This window comes from Desmodus rotundus, chromosome 4 (genome assembly GCF_022682495.2).
Source record: "Desmodus rotundus isolate HL8 chromosome 4, HLdesRot8A.1, whole genome shotgun sequence".
NCBI lineage: Eukaryota > Metazoa > Chordata > Mammalia > Chiroptera > Phyllostomidae > Desmodus > Desmodus rotundus.
The window spans coordinates 52,589,771-52,609,739 of NC_071390.1; the positions used below are offsets into that span (position 1 = coordinate 52,589,771).

Here is a 19,969-nt window from a genome sequence, read left to right on the forward strand (position 1 = left end):
TTCAAGTCTTATGCTGACTAAGAGGGCAGTGTTGGCTAAGAAAGCAAACTCTTGGCTAGGATCATGAAATAGGAAATGGGTGGGAGCAGCGTAGACACACTTTAGGCAGGAGACTGTGGTGATAGAGATCAACTGAGGTTACTGCTGAAATTTGATTGTATATCAAGCTCAGTCACTTGGGGATCCCTGCTTTAGGCCAAAATTTTGAGTTACTAGGAAAATGCATAATTTGACATTTGTAAAATATAATGTCTGTCTAGCTAGGCCTATGTTCATTAATGTTAGCCCGTTATTATAGTCAGTTACATTCATTAGATTTTAAAATTCTCACAGTCGGAGACTGTTTTCTTAGCATCCTAACACAAGCGCATATACTTACATAGCGGGCACACATTAGTGTTTCTAAAGGATAGGGAGAGAATTAGTGGTAATGGTAATATAGCAGATCTATTACTGTGTCATACATATATATGTATAAATACTTACACATACACACAGTCACGCCCTGCTTAACGATGGGAATATGTTTTGAGAAATGCTTCATCAGGCGATTTCGTATAGCCCATTGCTTCTAGGCTACAAGTCTGTATAGCATGTTCCCGTACAAAGTAACACAAGATTAAGTGAAGCACAAGTGAAGAGGAAATGATACAATCAAGAGATATATGAGGCTGCTGCCAGCGTAACAAGGCATACTGTTTTACAGCAAACTTTTTGTTATGTTACTTTTTTATTAACTGCCACTAGTCCCACTATAACTACTATCACTGCTACTACATAGTACATGTGGCTACTCGGGCCTGCCTAGCGCCTCAGGGAACGAGCGTGTTCAGAGATAGGCTGATGAGGCCAGCTAACCTAGTGACGATTGATTGAGCTCAGTTTCCCAAATGGCTCTTGACTGAGCTAGATTGATCTAAACTTACATTTAATGTCTTGACTGGACAAAATTACCTGAATTTAGATTATTAATTTCTTATTTAAGGGCCAAATAGATAAGCTATTCTTCTTTTAAACCCAATTATAATTATTAGCACTTTACATCTTACTAGCATTTCTATCAGCAACTAAATCATCTCAGTGTAAATATCAATATTTATGTGTGACAGAAAGGTTGTTTTTTTTCTCTGCAGGGGGAAAGGAGACTCCCCAGAGGCCCGGGCATTGGCCAAACAGGTGGCCACTGCCCTGCAGAACTTGCAGACCAAAACCAATAGGGCTGTGGCCAACAGCAGACCCGCCAAAGCAGCTGTCCACCTTGAGGGCAAGATTGAGCAAGCACAGAGGTGGATCGATAACCCCACAGTGGATGACCGGGGAGTTGGTAAGGCCATCAGAGCACTTAACCATCGTTAAACTGGGCTCGGTGACAATAAGCAAGTTAGTTGTTGATAGAGATCCTGTATCATCTGTAATCAAGTGCAGAAGGGGTTCTTTGGCCCCTGATGAGTAAGTCATTCTACAGTGTGATTCCATTTCCAAATGTAGCTGAGATTTCTGTGATTTAATCAAGAAGTATTAGTGAATAAGTTATTTTGCTGTGGGCAAATTGATAGGTCCTCGGGTTGGAATTGCAACTTTGAACTAATTATTTTCAGTCTACGTGTACTTCCATTATCGTATTGCTGTTCCTAGAGTTCTTAGAAAGTACCCATTTAAATATATTCTCTCAAAGGTTTTGTTTATTTATCTAATTTTTAGAGAGAGGGGAAGGGAGGGAGAAAGAGAGGGAAAGAAATATCAATGTGCAGGAGAAACATCATTTGGTTGCTTCTTTCACGCCTCCACCCTGGGGACCTGGACTGCAACCCAGGCATGTGTCCTGACTAGGAATTGAACTGACTACCTTTTGGTTTGTGGGACGATGCCTAACCCACTGAGCCGCACCAGTCAGGGCTAAATACCATTTTTGAACATAGTAAATGACGCTTAACTACCAAGGTTATTTTGAGCTGGGAGGGCTCCTGCATCATGCCAGTCACTAGCAGAGTTAATAACCTAAAATTTTCACTTTGGGGAGATTTTAGGAATGAATCTAGAAGAATTTAGGTCATATTATGGCAGCAAGCCTGCTGAAGTTGAAAGAGCTGTTTACTTCATTTGCTGTATTCATTGGATAAAAAGATAAATTTTTTAATTGGTGATTCCCAGTGTCAGGGAATCAAGCAGACGTATAATTTACTGGTAGAAGAATAAATTGGTAAAACCAAACTTTCTGAATGTTGGTTTTGTATTATGTGTCAAGAGCTTTAACAAAGTTCATACTCATTGACTCAGCAATCTGACTTCCAGGAATTTATTCTAATTAGCGATGTATATAAACAGAGTAAATGTTAAATAATAAGTAAATAATTATGGTTAGTATTGTAAAATATTACACAGATTATAGATCTTAATTTTTGAAGAATATCTAATGATGTGGAAAAATGCTCATGTTCAGTAAAAAGAAGCAAGAAATAAAAATATAGTATGTGTCTAATTTTGTAAAGGAGGATGAATAGGAAATGTGTATGTGCATGCAGTGCATTGAAAAAGACTAGGAGTACAAATATATACACTGTGAGTGATGGGATTGTGGATGGTTTATTATTTATACTTTTCTGTATCACCTCAATTTTTTTCTGTTGTTGGGGGAAAAAACTCACTAAATATTAGTCTTAAAAAGAAATAAAAACAGCTTAGCAGGTGGCACTGCAGTTGTCTTCGCCAGGTCCTAGTGAGTTTCAGTGTCTCCCTCCTGGTCCAGGTCAGGCTGCCATCCGAGGGCTTGTGGCCGAAGGGCATCGTTTGGCTAATGTCATGATGGGGCCTTATCGTCAAGATCTTCTTGCAAAGTGTGACAGAGTGGACCAGCTGACGGCCCAGCTCGCTGACCTGGCTGCCCGGGGGGAAGGGGAAAGCCCTCAGGCGAGAGCACTGGCATCTCAGCTCCAAGACTCCTTAAAGGTAGAATTCGAGCATGCATATCACTACATTTCTTGTGTTTATTTATTGAAAAGTTAGGGATGGAGAGTTTTTTTTTACATTCATAAATTTTTAGTCTAGGAAAAGTGAAAAGAGTGTGACTAAGGATATAAGGAAATTCAGAGCTTACTAGGAAAAAGCTCACCAGTGTGTGACAGCAACTCAAACTGGGTATTGCCTGTTTGCCTGTACTGTTTAGTCACTATTTATGTTCAAATGGATGCCTTTTTTAAACAAGTAAATTTATTTAAAAGAAAACTTTCAAATAATCCTGACATCATGAGCTTCATGAGCTATTTATATTTTCTCTAAAATTCTTTAAAAGAAACACATAATTATTAAAATAAAAACATTTTTCTATATCACAACTAAAATCATCTCAGGTACCACCAGCCAGTACATGCCACCCACCTTGAGAAACTGGGGGTGATTGAGACTGCAAACTTAGATTGGGCTGAGTGTGGTAACTATGGAAAAGAGCTTTTGATGACATCTAAGAATTCTATTCTTCAGACCATGTTAAGAAATGGGTACATGTATTGGTTATCCAGTTTTTCTAGAAACTCAGTTATAAAAACACATAAAAAATTCCCATTCTTGATTTCTTTCCTCTTAATACAAGAAAATGCTTAGAAACCTGACACCGCCTCCACCACACAATCTTTATAATCACTGTGGTCATTCCCGGGCCCCTCCATCATTGGGGGTGGTGGGGAAGGCTGTCTCTCATAGGGTCTTCTTTGGGCTCAACTCCATGACTCTCAGTATCATTTCTTAGAGGCCACCAAGAAAGGAAGTAAGATTTCTTGACTGAGTAGAACAGTCTCCAGGAAAGTGTGGATCATGTTTTACCTCTTCTACTAGATACTAATAGCTTAGAGGGCAGGATTCCTATCTTACACTTGTTCTATGCTAGCTCAGTATATAGTTCATACTCCACAATGTTTATTGAGTAAAAGATTAGATGAATGAATGAATGAATGTGCCAGTAAAGTGAGGATAATGGCAGATGTGCTCTTTAGATAATTTTGGAAATTTTCATTTGTAAACGATGTTTTTAAGGATCTGAAAGCCCAGATGCAGGAGGCCATGACTCAGGAGGTGTCAGATGTTTTCAGCGACACCACAACGCCCATCAAGCTGTTGGCAGTGGCGGCCACTGCACCTCCTGATGCACCCAATAGGGAAGAGGTGGGTACCTGAGGTCTTCCATTTCTTCTGTTGGTCAACCCCCCCCCCCCCCCAAACACCTATTTATTACTTATTTTTCTGTAAAGGTAAAATGTGATTACAGTGGGCATCAGGTTGGGATACTGTGGGTGAAGGGTGGGAGGGTAGAAGAGGGAGGGCCCTGCCACCTCTCCTTTCAGTCACCAAGGGTATCAGTTAAGAATGTCTTGCCCTGACCCAGAGTCCTTAGAACAGAAAGGTCAGTGATGTGCTGGTAGACTAGTTCTCCTGGAAAAAGCCTCCCAAAACAGAAAACCCTGATTTGTAATGTTTGTTGGTTTCCATGTTGTAAATACTCCCATTGTGGCTGTTGCAAAATGAAGCCACTGAAAGCAGAGTTGGGAAGAGGTGGGCACATTGGTTTTGCTGAGCTGGTGTGAGTCGGTACAGGCAGCTTGAGCACTGCACCTGGTCTCCCATCTACTCCGACCTCATGTGGGACCACTCTTCTCCCTCATGCTCTTCTGTCTAGGTCAACCTCCTTGCCTTGCATTCCCAGTATTCCTTGTTTATGTTCACATGTTCTAACCTTGGGGCCTTCATATTTGTTCTCTCTGGTCTTCCTACATAGATAACTATATGCATTATGCACTCACTTTTTTTCAGCTTCCTACCGAAATGTCACTTTTGGGTCATCACCTACAGTAGTAACCCCACTGTTACTCCCATGGATTTCTTAATCTTTATATCCTGCTTTTCTTAGTGTTTATCAACATTTGACACATTTACCTCATTTTTTGTTTGTCTCCCTCACATTAGCATGAAATTCCATGTGGGAAGGTACTTTGTTTTGTCATTACTTTATTCCCAGTTCTTAGAACAATGCCTGGCACAAAGTTCGTAATGGAAGGAAGGAAGGAAGGAAGGAAGCAAGGAAGCAAGGAAGCAAGGAAGGAAGCAAGGCAGGCAGGCCGGCAAGCCTTTCCCAGAAATCTTCCAGGAGACTTTTGCTTTTGTCTCATTGGCTAGAACTCTGTCACATGGCTACTGCAGATGCAAAGGAATCTAGGAAAGCAAGTATTTGGTTCCGGCCTATCCAGTACTGGCAGCAAAGGAAAAGGGTTAGGTCAGGCACCCAACACAGTGTAGATCTGGTGGGTGAAGTGTTATGTTATTATTATTCGTTAATGGCCCCCATTTTTTCCCTCTAGCCTAGGTTACTAGGCAGTTCAGCTCAGAGTGCCCTTTAGGCTGGGATGATTTATATATATTTTTAAAATTTCAGACATCTCTGAGTTTCATGCTAGTAGATTGAACTTTGTGCTGGTCCTCTCCATGTAGATGTTTATAGGTACCTCGGCGTGTTATCCTTCTGTTGTGTCTCCCTTGGAAATTTACAAGTCACCATTGACTGTTTCCTTCCTTTCCTCTTTCCACACCAATAAATTAAGGCAGGCTACTTTGATTTCACAAATATTTCTTGAATCCTTTCCATTTTCCATTCATGTTGCTACAGCTCTAGTTCTGAACCTTGTCCCCTGCTGCCTGTATGACTGACCGTTCAGTTCTGGTTGGTCTTTGTTGCATCTGTCCCTAGGCCACCAATAAAATAAATATACAGATTTGATCCTGATATTTTCCTGCTTAAACCCTTCAGTGGGGAGAAAGCCAGAGCTCTAATCTGGCTTCTAATACTCTCTATACCTGCTTCCTACAAACCTCGGCCTCTCAGAACCTCAGCAGCAATGCGTAATTGCTTATAGTTTCCTGCATACTCTGTCTTTTCTCCCTTCCAGGGCTTTGTTCTTTCTGTCTCTCTGCCTAAGTAATTATCTTCTTTTTCAGTTAATTCCTATTTATTCCATTATCCTTTACTTCCTGGTGGTTAAATGCCTTTCCTTTGGCTTCCATGATATGTGCTTAGCTTCACACTCCATTATGAATATCTGTTTGTGAATACCCCACTGGACTATGAGCTCCTTGGGATGCAGAAATTTTGTCATATCTGTCTTTGTGTCTTTAGCAACTACTCCAGTGCCTGGCACATGGTAGGTGCTGGGTGAATTTTGATTGAGTGACAAGAACAGCAAGTTAAGCAGTCAATTTAATCAGAGGGAGAAGCAGACATGGGCCGGGATTGACATGATCAACCAAGTTTGGCCAAAGCCCTGTAGATCCAGAGTGTGGAAGGGCAGCCAAGGAAAGAAACAAGGACTGAGGCCAGGTGGAAGAGACCAGGGGGTCAGAGATTTAGGCAGAGATTCTGAGCATTAAATGGCAAGATACCTAGGTAGGTGAGTCCAGACAAGAGGCAGAGTGGGGAAGAGACTTGAGTGGGTAAACACAGAACCCTAGCAATGAGATTGGAGCCTGCTCTTGAACCAGGAGACCTTTGGAGATTGTCTGCCAGAACCTAAACTGCTCTCCAAGTATGGGCAGGTAGACCCTCAGGGGAAGGAAAGGAGAGGATGGATTCTGCTGGGCAGTTTCTGACATGCTCTGTGTATGGTATTAACCTGACCCAGTGCTGTTTGGAATACTTTGCTTTTTCAAGCATTAATTCCAGTAATGTTTTCCAAACCAATGACAGAAGATCTTTTGTCATTTTATCTAAGTTAAATCATCCCTTTCATGGTATGCAACCTTGAAAACTATCCATGTCAAAAAGAAAAGTTAATTTTTAAAAAATGCGAGAGTGAATGAACAATTTGGTAGATGGTTTTGCATTTGGGATAATAAAAGTCAGCCATCCTTACCCCTGTGTCAGGCCTGGTCCTAGTTGTGGGCACCAGCTACGGTTTTTCCCTGTGGATGTCGGGGGCAGAGTTTTTATGCCATTAATGGTAGTTGGACATAAGGGATGCTGTCCTGAGGAGGCTGGAGCTCTGTTTAGGATTCTGGATATTCTTGGCTTTTAATGTACTCAGCAACCTGCCCTGGAGCCCGGAGTGGGTTTATGTATGCATTAACTAGGATAAGCCTTTTGGAAACGGGGATTAAGTCTTTACATTCTGTAAACTCTTATTACAGACTACACAGAGGCAGATGTCCTGTTTGCACTTGGTAAGCACTAGTTGAACTGAAATCCAAGGGTATGTGAGATGGCAAGGCCCAGACTGGTGTTTGACTGTTGTCTTATTAATTAGGGTTGGTGTCATCTCTGAAGCCTTTGCTCTAGTGGTCGCTACTTCTGCTTAAAGAGAGACTTTTTCTTAGACTGCCAGACCCATTTTATTTAAATAAGTTTTTTTTTACTGTCTTTGTTTTCTCTCAAGGTATTTGATGAGAGGGCAGCCAACTTTGAGAACCATTCAGGACGGCTTGGTGCCACGGCTGAGAAGGCGGCTGCTGTTGGAACTGCTAACAAATCAACGGTGGAAGGAATTCAGGCTTCAGTGAAGACAGCCCGAGAACTCACACCCCAGGTTGGGTTTTGCTCCCTTTTCACCATTTCAGTCCTTACCATGTGGTATTCAGTAAAGAAGATTAATTACAGAACTGTTTCTCTACATTTTTGAACACATACCGTAAGATGTCATGGATAAAACACACATACCTTTACTGTTCAAGATCACTTTTGTATTGCTTGAGTTTTTTACAGTGATAATAAATTAGTTTTGAAAGTAGAAAAAACTAATAACCCCCCCCCCCCATACTTTGGGCAATATTTGGATAATCTTGAGAGTTTACTTTGTTTTGATTTTAGAGCTTATGCCTTTTCCCACATCCCTTTGAGGGTTTTTAATTTTTTTTTAAGTCATTTGGGCCCATAACTTGTTTTCTTCTTTCTACTTAATTAACTAACCAAGATAGCTAGTGTACCATGAGTAGTATGCTGGAAGAGTGCAGATAAAAGAACAAATTGGACAGGAATTAAAATTCTAACAGGTGATAGGTGTTCTTAAAAATACTAGTTTAAGATCATTTAGTTTAATGTTTGTATATTTTTCCTCCTAATCAAATTATAGAAAATTCATTATTTTTTCATTCATTTACTCAGCAGACACCTCCTGAGTGCCTCTGACACAGTAGGAACCGTGCAGGCTTTACAAACCTGTGATTGGCCTTGGTGGGAACTTGCAGGGAGAGAGGGAAATAAGCACATCTAATTGTTCAACTTTTGCCCAAATGGCATGTTAACAAGTTTGATTCACTTGAAAAGTCACACTTGTCCAACTTTTTGAAAAGCCTTCCATAAAATATGAATGTCTAACTTGCTTTAAAAACTTTTATGAAATGTGGAATGTAAAGCATAGGTTTTCTGTATAAAAATAAGATTTCTCAAAAAGAGAAACAGAAAATTCGACTTAAGGCACCATATATGGACTTTGAAGCAGGGACTTTGGAGACAGGTCTGGGTATGAAATCTGTGACTTCGAGTTCCCTCGTCTGTAAAATGGAGGTAATGCCTTCCTAATGGCTTGTTTGGAGGATTAAGAGGATAAGTGCACAGCCTGTAACTTACCACAGAAGTGCTCAGTAAATGTTAGTCCCTTCCCCACCTGCTGTAAGTGACTAAGTGGGAGTTCTTGAGCAAGTCGCTTAAATTGTCTGAGTCTTGGTTTTCGCAGCTGTCAAATGTAGAAATTACTTGTTCTGTCTCCATCACAGGATTGTGAAGATTTAGTAAGATAATAGTTGTAAAAGCATTTTGTTAACTGTAGACAGTTTTGTAAATATTCATAAATGAATTTTGAGTAGCTTTTAGTATCTTTTTCAGTGGTAATTTTTTTTAAGATGGATGACTTGACACCAAGGACTTAGTATATGGCATTTTTTATATATTCTAAAGTATCAAGTGAATGCCCATTTACTTTGTTATTTTTTACCTTCTTAAAACAAGGCCATGACTGTAAAACCTTTTGGCAGGGCCCATTCTGGGGATCTATTTATGAGACCAAACCTAATTGAGTCTGAAGAGAGACTTGTCAATATTTGGCCTTATAGTGCCATCTGTAGGTGGAAAGTAGAAAGCTTCCCTGAAGGCTTGTATTTGAGTGGCTGGGTGCTCTGGTGTTTAAAGTTTGCTTTGTCATCGCCAGGTTGTCTCAGCCGCTCGCATCCTACTTAGGAATCCTGGGAACCAAGCCGCTTATGAACATTTTGAGACCATGAAGAACCAGTGGATTGATAATGTTGAAAAAATGACAGGTAGAGTTGTGCGTGAAGTTCTTGTCACATCCATGGAGTTCGGAGAAATCCGAGCGGGACCGGTTATGTTACTCAGCTGTAATTGGATAAAGGGACGGTCATGTGCTCGACAGTGTACTTGGCGCTGATTAAGGCTGCTGAGCAGTGGCGGCTTCTCATTCAAGCCTTGTAACTTTGTCTGAAGAGAGACTCTTTGAGTCTCTTTTATTTTAATGCCGCCCTCCGGGTGTGATGTTCATTGTTACGGCTCCTATCTTCTCTTTGAATAGTGTCTTTGCTCAGCCTGAGCCAGAGTTTGGTTTCAGAGACTGGGAGGCGGTGTTTGTGGACACAGTGAGTGTCCCTGTCATTTTCAGTGGGTTCACATTTCAAGGAACCACAATAGCTACCATTTAATACAACTTGTCTCAGAGTTTCCTCCAACTTATCAACTACGTAGTTTTAAAAAAAGGAGAAAGCAACCACCTACAAACCGTGTCTGTGCAGTTGAAGTGGCACCTCTGAATCTTCTTCATTCTCTGTGAAGGGAGGGATGGAGAGAAAGAAAGAAACGAGAATGTAGGCTCCCCAGCTTCCCTGCGGCACCTGCTGTGACAGGGGTCCGTAGCGGCCAGAGATGAAAGTGGAGCTCCTAAGGTGCCTGAAGAGAGGTAACAGAAACAAGAAGCAGGCTGTGAGGGTTATTGGAGTCCTCCGCATGGCTCATCTTGGCCACTACAAGCTGCCAACAAGCAACAGATGGCTGGGGAGTAAGATGGGAAGGGAGAAAATTTTATTAACAGATAATGTGGTGAAGGTTTCAGACGCAATCCTTGTTTCCTCCTGATGCCGATGCATTTCTGGTTGTCTGTGATAGAGAGAAGGCCAGTGACCACTGCTGGTGTAAACGCTGTGAGTCTGTGTGGCCTCCTGGGTGGCTTCTTCTTCTTCTTCTTCTCCTTCTTCTCCTTCTCCTTTTTTACTATGGTATTCACCTGGAAGCTTTTGATTGTGTAAGAAGGACTTTGAGCTGAAGGAGAGAATTCTAGGTATTGTACTTTCAGATAAGAAACTTGGACAACAGGGTTTTGCAGTCTGTTTTTCAAAATAGAAACTAAATTCCATTTCTATTCTCCTGACAGGGCTGGTGGACGAAGCTATTGATACCAAATCTCTATTGGATGCTTCCGAAGAAGCAATTAAAAAAGACCTGGACAAGTGCAAAGTAGCCATGGCCAACATTCAGCCTCAGATGCTGGTCGCTGGGGCAACCAGCATTGCCCGCCGGGCCAACCGCATCCTGCTGGTGGCTAAGCGGGAGGTGGAGAACTCTGAGGATCCCAAGTTCCGTGAGGCTGTGAAAGCCGCCTCCGATGAACTGAGCAAAACCATCTCCCCAATGGTGATGGATGCAAAGGCTGTGGCTGGAAACATTTCTGACCCTGGTAAGCAATGCATGGTATGGCTCGCCTCAGCTGAGAGGTTAACTCAGGAAGCTGACAGGGTGGTGAGAGAATATGCTCCCTACAACCACCATGTACAAAGTCCGGGAGCAAAAACTCCAGATACTTAGTTTGAGGGTGCTAGATTAATCTTTTTCTGTCCAACGTGATGTTGGACAGAATGTTTTCTGCAATATTGGCAGGTTTTTATAAGTTAGTTTCTCTGGACCAACTTCTCTGCACTTGCTAATGTTGCCTGACTAACATAGCTCCTGGCCCAGTTTAGTCATTATTTTGGAAATTTCTCAAAAGATGCATGATTACCAATCTACCAACTGTTTAGCTTATGTAACTGGCATAACTTCTGCTTTTCTTAAAATGCCTTTTCTCTGTAAAACACTCTCTATGTATTTCTGTCAAATCTGGAGGGCTTAAGTTGACCTTTGGGTCTTTTGGTTCTACACCAAAAAAAAAGTCTGGGTTTTCTGTAGTCAAATTTATTACATTTTCAGCACTACTAAAGCTGTTACCACCCCTTTGGTTGGAAACATCTGAATTCCCTTTTGTTCTGAGCATCCAATGCTTCTAGCCTTGTCTGAGCAAAATCTAGTCAATGTGGGAGAGCGGGGAGGAGGAGCTACCTGATTCATCCCTAGCCCAGGCGGAATCATGCTAGTATCCTCAACCCACCCTCACTAAGGACATGCTCTTTCCTAACTGGAGTTTCTAATAGTTTGAGCAGATTCCTGAATTCCAGGTAACTGGACGCGGTTAGCAGTAGCAACTCAGCATAGGGGTTAATAGGCTGAATGCCAAGTGCAGCAAAGGAGTAGAGAGAAAGGTGAGAAGTACTCCAGGGAGTGTGTGCTCAACCTGACACTGACATCTCCCTGTGCTGAGCTGGGCAGACTTATCTGTGAGAGGAATGATGAACACCAGCTGAGCCCAAAGTGTTCTCGCCCAGGAATGTCCTAAGTACTTACTAGTTGTGCAGGCGAGAAGACATCCTGAACACCTGCAGGGAAGAGCTGTTTGTGACACTTCTGACTCTTCTGAGGCCCCAGGGCGTCAGCCTTGCCTTACCTCCCCTCCCTTTTAGTCGCAGCCTGTGTTGCTTACTGGCAGCTTCACATCCACCTTTTGTTAATGGAAACCAGTTCTTCTGCTGGGCAGACAGGGCTCCGGGGCACTGACCCGCCCAGCTGAAAGTGAGGGCGTCTTGTGTTTAGGCCTGCAAAAGAGCTTCCTGGACTCGGGATATCGGATCCTGGGAGCTGTGGCCAAGGTCAGAGAAGCCTTCCAACCTCAGGAGCCTGACTTCCCACCTCCTCCGCCAGACCTTGAACAGCTCCGGGTAAGTAAACTCAGACAGGAGGGGGAATTGAGCAGCAGGGTGTGGGACTGTAGCAAGAGAAAGGTAGATTGTGTTCTGGAGTCTCAATCACCGGGTGCCTTTGTTTAGCTTTTACTTGAATCTTAGTCAGAGGCACAACTTGATTTTCATTCCTAAACCTCACTGAGTCCTAACCCAGTGCTTCTGCGTGGTGTGTGCTGGGTAGGTGGGGCTCTGTGTTGGCCCACTGTGATGGGGAGTGGCGGGAGCAAAGGAGCTGGCTTTGGTAAGTGTGGCTGCGATGACTGAGGAGTTAGTGGGGCGAGTTTGTGAGGGGTGCAGAAAAAATCTGTACAGCCTGAGGTGAGGTTTTTATGTTCCTGGATGATAATGGCAAAACTGAGGTTGTTAGAATCTTATGTAGGTTCTTCGTTCCTTTACTTTTTTTTAGTAACAAAAGTGATACAATCTTTATTTTTAAGGTTTTTTCCCCCAACTGTAATTAAAAATCTTTTGACACCCACCCCCCATCCACAAAGTACCATGAATTCTTCTATAGGTAACTGGTTTAGGAGGAGGCTAGCTGGGCAATATCTTGCAGATGCAAATCCTAGAATCAGAAATAGTGATGATTTTTTAGACATTTACTCTAATCGTATTGAAAATAGCTTCAATATGGAAGTAGCTTATCAAGGCAATAATTTTATTTACTCTCCTTGATTTACTTTCCCATATTTAATGTCAGTAAAAAATGTAAGTTTCTAAGTTGGGTTAGGACAAAATTGGGTCATTGTACCCATAGCTAAGGAACAGTGCCTCCCTAGCCTCCAACGCTGCATCTGATTCCTTCCAGCTGGGCTGTTGGGTGGGTGGTTAGGGCCATGGAGACGGCTCTTCTGGGATGGCTCCTTATGAGACCAACAGAGTCATGACAGGTAGAATTAAGAAGTCATTTGGTCTAGCTGCCCCTTACTGTCAGAGAAGTTACCTGTCTGTGCAGCTTCCCCTCAGCAGAGTCAGGACCAGAACCTACATCTCTGAGAATCCTTGGTCTGGTAGTGCACGCCTCCCTGAGATATGTCCAAAACAGTAGCTGCTAGCTTTTCGTGGAGAAAAAAAGAAAGAAAATATGCTTCTGTTGAGATTGAGGCAGGTGTCGCTGTGCTCGGTGTGGGTGGTCTTATGTGGAGTGAATGTGGGTGGCTTTTCTGGGGATGCTTTTTGGAGGAAGGGAAAGAATTCCAGTGGGGGAGTAGTTGCTAGGGCTTTCCTTACAACCTGGTAATTCTTTCTTAGCTGACAGATGAGCTTGCTCCTCCCAAACCACCCCTGCCGGAGGGTGAGGTCCCTCCTCCCAGACCCCCACCCCCAGAGGAGAAGGATGAAGAGTTCCCTGAGCAGAAAGCCGGGGAGGCGATTAACCAGCCAATGATGATGGCTGCCAGGCAGCTCCATGATGAAGCTCGCAAATGGTCCAGCAAGGTAAGAAATGAAGCTTTTCTTGTTGAGAAAGGATGAAGAACCATGCACAACACCCAGGAAGAAGATTTGGAAAGTCACCCCTCTCTGTTTTGGTTCCTGTGCTAATGGTATGATACTCTTCTTAGCTGCAGTTTTGTGAGATGCTGCTGGTGCTTGATGGTTTCTCCTAGCAGCAGAAGTGAGAGCTGGGGTGCCTGTGTTTGAGAGGAGGGTTCTGTCCTTTAGAGCGTCAGGTGCTGCACCCTGGACATTTGTGGTCTTTTAGAAATTGCTTTTCTTTCCTAGGTGCTCTGTTGCTAATTATCAGCTCTCTGAACATGAAACTGTCTTCTGTGCGCTCTGCTACAGCTAGATGAAATGTAGACATTTTCTCTCTGTTTTCTTCATAGAAGCAAGTAGCTTGTGTCTTAGAAGCCATGTTCTTTTCTCTAAATCATCTTGCCCCTCAACTCAAGACAGCTCCAGGCTAATTCCAGCTCAGCAAACCTGAAAGTATAAATACTAATGTGGTTGGTGAAAATTTGGATGCTATGGTAGCCATGCTCTGTGAATAACTTTTGCCTCTTTCCCCCAGAGTCCTGAAAAGTGAGTGGTAGCTTTCCTAAATAAGAGCTAAATGTTATTGCTGACTTTGCAGTGAAATGCAGTTCAACTCAGTTTTAAAGTCTTTCTAATATGACCCTGGATCTCTATTCCCACCATCTCTTTGCCTTCGTTCTTTTCACACCCGCAGCCAGTTCAAGTTCTTATGCTGAATGTAGTTCCTCAGGGTCTTTCTGCACATGCAGTTGATCTTGGTTTTTTCAGGCTGGGTTTTTAACTCTACATTTTTGTGAACGGTTAGCTCTGAGCCCACATTCTGCAAAGGAATGATGACCTTGCTGGTGTTGGATCTGACCTATGGAATTATTGGTAATTGCACCTCTGCATCTGGGGCTTGCACACCCCTGGGGCCAGTTGCAGAGCCCCAGTATACGTGGGGAATAAGGTGGGGGGTGGCCAAGAAGGTTGGTTTTACTCAAAGATTTTCAAGGGAATTTAAATCACATTACATTAAACCCAGACACATTGTGCAACAGAAGACAAAACATGCATGAATTATAAAGATAAAACTTGGGGGCGGACAACACTGGCCCTCATATGTACTGCGCTGTGCCTTTTGTGGCCAGAAGTCCTCAGGGTTGGCTGTCTCGGGGGTTTGCAGCATCAGGAGAGTGCTCACTTGGAGCTCTGAGAAGTCAGGGCTGCTTGAACCATGTGTGTTTGGGTGGCAGTGGTATGTGTTTGTGTGTGCATTTATCTGTCTTTATACACTGTGGGACTCTAAACCCCAGCAGCAGTGAGCTGGCCTGTCCTCTAAGGCCTGGGGTGATGAATCCCGGTTGAGAGAGATCAGGTGAAAGGATTTGGATGGTACCTGAACCGACGTTTGCCCTCAATCTTCCCACTTTGTCGTCACCTTTTAGAGACAGGGTTCCTGTGCAGGGTAAGACTTTTTGGAGTGACAACAACCTCAAATAAAGTTCCACACAAACTCCTCTTCCGTTGTTAGAGATGTTTGATCCAATGAATCCGAGCTCACTATTTTTCACACGAATGGTTCTGGGGAGGGAGAAAAGGAACCGCCTTTTCTGTCAGCATCTGATCTCTCTGCCTCCTCCCTTGGCCTTTCAGAATCCCTTTCCCTGGTAGTAAATTCATCCTCTCCCAGTCATGAGTCCTGTTCTCTCGTGGGTACCAATTTTGGGCTCCTCCTCTGAGATCAGCCCGGGCCATCTGCCAAGTCCATGTATTGTCTTATCTGTGAAATATGTAAATTGAGTGTTGGGGGGAGTGAGGAGCCTATTTCGCAGCAGGGGAGATTTAGGCTGTACCCAAAGAACAGCTTTCTGAGTCAGTACCAGCACTGGATGCAATATGAGACTGTGGAAGCGACTCTGAAGACCTACAGGGGTGTAGAGAGAGCTGGTCTGAAGTGTGAGTTTCCCTAAGGGGGACGACTGGATGAGGTGTCTTCCAGAGGTTCCTTTCAGCGGGGTGGTGGTGGGGTACTTGGTAAGTCCTCTTCGACTCACCATTGTGGTTGCTTTTTTGCCTGTTTCCTCACGTGCTATCTGTGGCCTCTGATGTACCATTTTTAATTCCTGGACTTTATCTCCTGAGGGAAATAATAACCTGAGTCTGGGAGTGGTAGAGCTGACCAAAGTCACTTCCTGTGTCCAGGAAGATGAAGGACAGTATCCGTATGGGTCAGCAGGGTGTTCACTCAATTCTCTTCAAAGCCACTTGTGTGACTGCATTTACTTTTTCTCCCTGGATTTCTTTGAAAAGTAATGAGCTACTTTTGTTTCATTGTTTGGCTCCTCAAAAATATTCTGACTTGAAAATCACTCTTGGCAAGGTAAATTTTGGTGGTGAGGTGTACAAGAAAGGAATGCCACTTGCTTTCTTAATATGCATATTTCTCTGAAACCCTTTGCTGCTGGAGTGGGTCTCTTTCCTTTGTGCCACATTGAAGAGGGTGGCCCGAGCTGGTGCTGAAGCCTGAGTGCTCCCCTTTCCATGGAGCTTGGTTCGCCAGGCTCCTGAGTCCTGAGGCGTATGCCGTTTTCATTTCCGTGCTGGGCAAGCGTTGGTTACTAAACCAGCTGCAGCTCAGTTCCCCAAGTCCGACTGCTCTTACTAACACTTTCCCTGTTTCTCATCCTTCCTGCCATCGACAAAGCTGGGTACCCCAGCCGCAGAGGTGGGTATAGGTGTTGTAGCTGAGGCAGATGCGGCCGATGCTGTTGGGTTCCCTGTCCCCCCTGACATGGAAGACGATTACGAACCTGAGCTGCTGTTAATGCCATCCAATCAGCCGGTCAACCAACCCATTCTGGCCGCGGCTCAGTCATTGCATCGGGAAGCTACCAAGTGGTCTAGTAAGGTACTGATTAGCACCCCCAGTTGGGGCCGCTCCAAATGCATCCGGCCATGTGCAGCCTTGACACATTGCATCACTCATGATCTGTGCGGGTCCTGTGAGTCTGGGCAGGGCGGGCATCTGTCTGTCTGCACCTTGTTGTCAGGACTGGCTTCACAAGTTTGATAGGTCTGCTAATGCCAGGTTAATGGGATTGCCTTTATGTTGGGGTGCTAGAGAGAGATGGGGTCACTTTTGAAAGGATTCCTTTTCTTACCAACTTGTAGCCACTACTGGAATCATATACCCCTTGGGAAGCTGTGGATGCGTCTCCTAATGATTTGCAGGTCAGGGACCACTGTAGACCATTAAGAGGTCACCATTGAGCTTTGCATATTCCCCCCTCCTCCCACTGACCTCTCACTGATGCACTGATGCCTCAGCAGAGTTGATCAGGGTGAGAAGTAGCTCTGTACGCAGGCTCTCTGAGGGTGCTGCTTGCTGCCCTGCACTTGGCTGAGTGGCCGATGCCAGCCTTAATGGGAACCCACAGGGAAAGGGGCGCCATTGACTGCTTGTCCACATTTCAGTGGGGGGGGGGGAGTGGGGAACAGAGAGAGCTCAGGCTACAGGGCAGGCAGCCACACAGCTTTTGGCCTTGGAGACCGAACCAACAGTAGTTTGGGGTGGGGGGTGATGGGGGTGATCACTTTTCCTTTTGAAGGTGGCATGTTGCAAGGAGAAGGGGTTTGCAGAGTAATGGGTACTAACTAATCCTGGCACTACACTGTCTTCTAACCAAGGTCATGACGTCTTAGAATGATCCCAGGTCTGCACTGGAAGAGGTGGGCCCAGACGGCCTGTCTAACATACCCGTTCTCATGACTTCTTCACAGACCTGTGTTCTCTCCGGCCTCAGATAGTGTCTGGGCTGTACACGCCTTCTAGCATAAACGATCAGCCACCTCATGGTGCCTGTGGAGGCCGCGCACAGAGCGCCCGCAGCGGCATGGTTTGTGTGTGAGTCACTGCATCGCAGGGAAGTTGAGAAGCATGAGGGGAAAAATGAGTACAGCCTGGCCTTTTGGGTATTTTGAACAATGCAATTGTTATATTTTGGTTGTTACCAGCCGAAAGAGAGTCTTTTGAGGGCATAAAGTAAATTACTTGTGCATTCTTTATCAACCCACGAAGGTTTAAATGAGCCAAAATGCCAAACCTAAGATAAGTGCTGCTAGGTGGAGCGGGGGTTCCGTTTGCAGCTTGACTCATGATTTTTATTTTCCCGATTCCTCCCTCGGCATCCTCTCAGCTGAAGGTTTCTTTAATTGAAGCCACTTATTTGAGGGGATGGAAGAGCTGATTCTTGGCCTTTTTAAATGTGAAAAATTAAAATAATATGTTCCCTCAGGCTGGTAGGACAAATAAGAGGCAGTTGAGGGAGGGTAGGAGCAGTCTAGGTCACAAAATATATCTATTTTTTTTTTTTTTATCAAAGCCAATGATGGTTACTGGGTTTTAAATTCTAGTTTAGCAGAGACAGTGCTTGCCTGCTATTTGTAACAAGGGTACGAATGAAGGGTCTGATTTCAGCATCTGGAGTGGCTTCTCTGTATTTTTCCCCTCAGGCCAGCTCTGCTGCTTTCCCCCTACAGAAAGGAAAATGCCTGTTTAACCAACTGCGTGGCCCAACCCCATTTTGTTGACCTGATTAACCTGGCGATGCTGAAGTGCTTGTTTAGTGCTCTGCCTGGGGCGCACACGTTGCCCTTTCAGACTAATATCCAGTTCTTCCTTTTTTGGTTGGTGATCTCTCTCTCTCTGTTCCACTCTCTCTCAAGAGTGTTAGGGTGAGTGCCCTGGCTCTCTCTTTTCTCTGTTTCTCCTGTGCTGTCCTTGTCACTCAGAAACAGTCTCTTTATCCTCTTTTCCCCCTTCCAGAGGCTGCTGGAGCAGCAGGCTCCTTTTCCCTCCTCTGTGCCTCCACGTCCTTCCCTCACTTGGTCAGACTGTGACCTGAGCTCACGCTGTGTATTTGCCTCTTTCTAGGGCAATGACATCATTGCAGCAGCCAAGCGTATGGCTCTGCTGATGGCTGAGATGTCTCGGCTGGTAAGAGGGGGCAGTGGTACCAAGCGGGCATTGATTCAGTGTGCCAAGGACATCGCCAAGGCCTCAGATGAGGTCACTCGGTTGGCCAAGGAGGTTGCCAAGCAGTGCACAGACAAGCGGATTAGAACGAACCTCTTACAGGTACTGAGGAGAGAGAGAGAGAGAGAGAGAGAGAGAGAGAGAGAGAGAGAGAGAGTGTGTGTGTGTGTGTGTGTGTGTGTGTGTGTGTGTGTGTATTGGAGTCGGGGTGGGGGATGTGGTGGGAAGAAAAGCAGGATAGAGAAAAGCGGAGAGCAAGGAGGCAGTTCAGAGTGGGAAGAAGTAGCAGAAAGGGAAATATACACATGGGTATTTGGGAAAGGCAGATACAGGAAAGTTTATTTTCTAATCAGGTGAAAGAATGTTAATGCTCCCCTTTCTGTACAAAGGGGCTCTACTGATGCTTAGACGAAAACAAGTGGAGTCCTGCTGCTAACTTATCGAGGCCTTCTGTATGCCGGCCACTGGGAATACTGAGGGGGATAATAAGTTTTGCTCTCCAGGAAATTGCAGGCAAGAAAAACACTAAGTTAAAATTTCTTTTTAGGTTTGTGAACGAATCCCAACCATAAGCACCCAGCTCAAAATCCTGTCCACTGTGAAGGCCACCATGCTGGGCCGGACCAACATCAGTGACGAGGAGTCTGAGCAGGTACGTGCCTGCTGCTTCTGGTTTTTGCCAGCAGCTTCTGTGCCACTGCATAGCAGCAGTTCAGTTCAGCTTCAGGGAAGTTGTGCTGTGAACTGAGTGTTCAGTGTGTGGGACGATCTTCAGTCTCTCAGCAGGGCATCTGTGCTGGAGAGATGCATCAGACATTTGGGAGGGAAAGTAAAGCTCTTGTGCAACTTTTGTCATTTTATAGGTGGGAGATTGATGCCTAGGAAGTTAGGTGTCTGAATCAGTAACAGTGAGGACTTTGCTCAGTTCTTTTCCACCCTGGAGTAGGTTTGGCTCTCGAGGCCTCCAATGCCTGCTCACTCTTGCCCAGCTGTAGTTTTTTGGCTAGAGAGCTTCCCAGCTCTCTGGGTGGTAACTACCTTGGGGGGGATGACTAGTGTGTAGGCTTTTCAGGAACCTGTGCTGAGGCTGAAATGACAACTCAGAGGAGGCGTTTTCCTTTAACAGAGCTTGAAATAAGGATGGTGGGAGGTTCCCTTAAGTGATGCTTCTTGTTTGTGCCTTGGCAACCACTTTTTGGAGTTTGTCTTCTTTCCCTGCCTCCTGGAAATATGGCCCAGGTCTTTCAGAAAGCCTTTATTTGAGTACCTTTTCCTTTCCTTATCTCTAGTAGGCTCCGCTATGAGCCAGATTCCCAATTTCTTCTTATAGCAGGTAGCTCATATTTTGTTGAACTGCCCAGGCAAGCTTTATGTGTGCCAACGGTTGTGTGT

General features: G+C 44.5%; 1 protein-coding gene across 2 annotated transcripts in view; it reads left to right on the forward strand.

The window, feature by feature from the left end:
- Positions 1–19,969, forward strand: part of VCL (vinculin) — a 96,797-nt gene that overhangs the window by 73,335 nt on the left and 3,493 nt on the right. The window contains exons 11-21 of one of the 2 annotated variants that reach the window (XM_024561121.3): positions 1,134–1,324; positions 2,747–2,946; positions 4,027–4,155; positions 7,410–7,559; positions 9,177–9,285; positions 10,407–10,709; positions 11,936–12,060; positions 13,336–13,521; positions 16,247–16,450; positions 18,476–18,679; positions 19,125–19,229. In XM_024561121.3, the coding sequence (XP_024416889.2) occupies positions 1,134–1,324; positions 2,747–2,946; positions 4,027–4,155; positions 7,410–7,559; positions 9,177–9,285; positions 10,407–10,709; positions 11,936–12,060; positions 13,336–13,521; positions 16,247–16,450; positions 18,476–18,679; positions 19,125–19,229 (1,906 nt within the window). The remainder of the gene's footprint in view (positions 1–1,133; positions 1,325–2,746; positions 2,947–4,026; positions 4,156–7,409; positions 7,560–9,176; positions 9,286–10,406; positions 10,710–11,935; positions 12,061–13,335; positions 13,522–16,246; positions 16,451–18,475; positions 18,680–19,124; positions 19,230–19,969) is intronic. The other variant, XM_024561120.4, reaches the window with a different exon arrangement.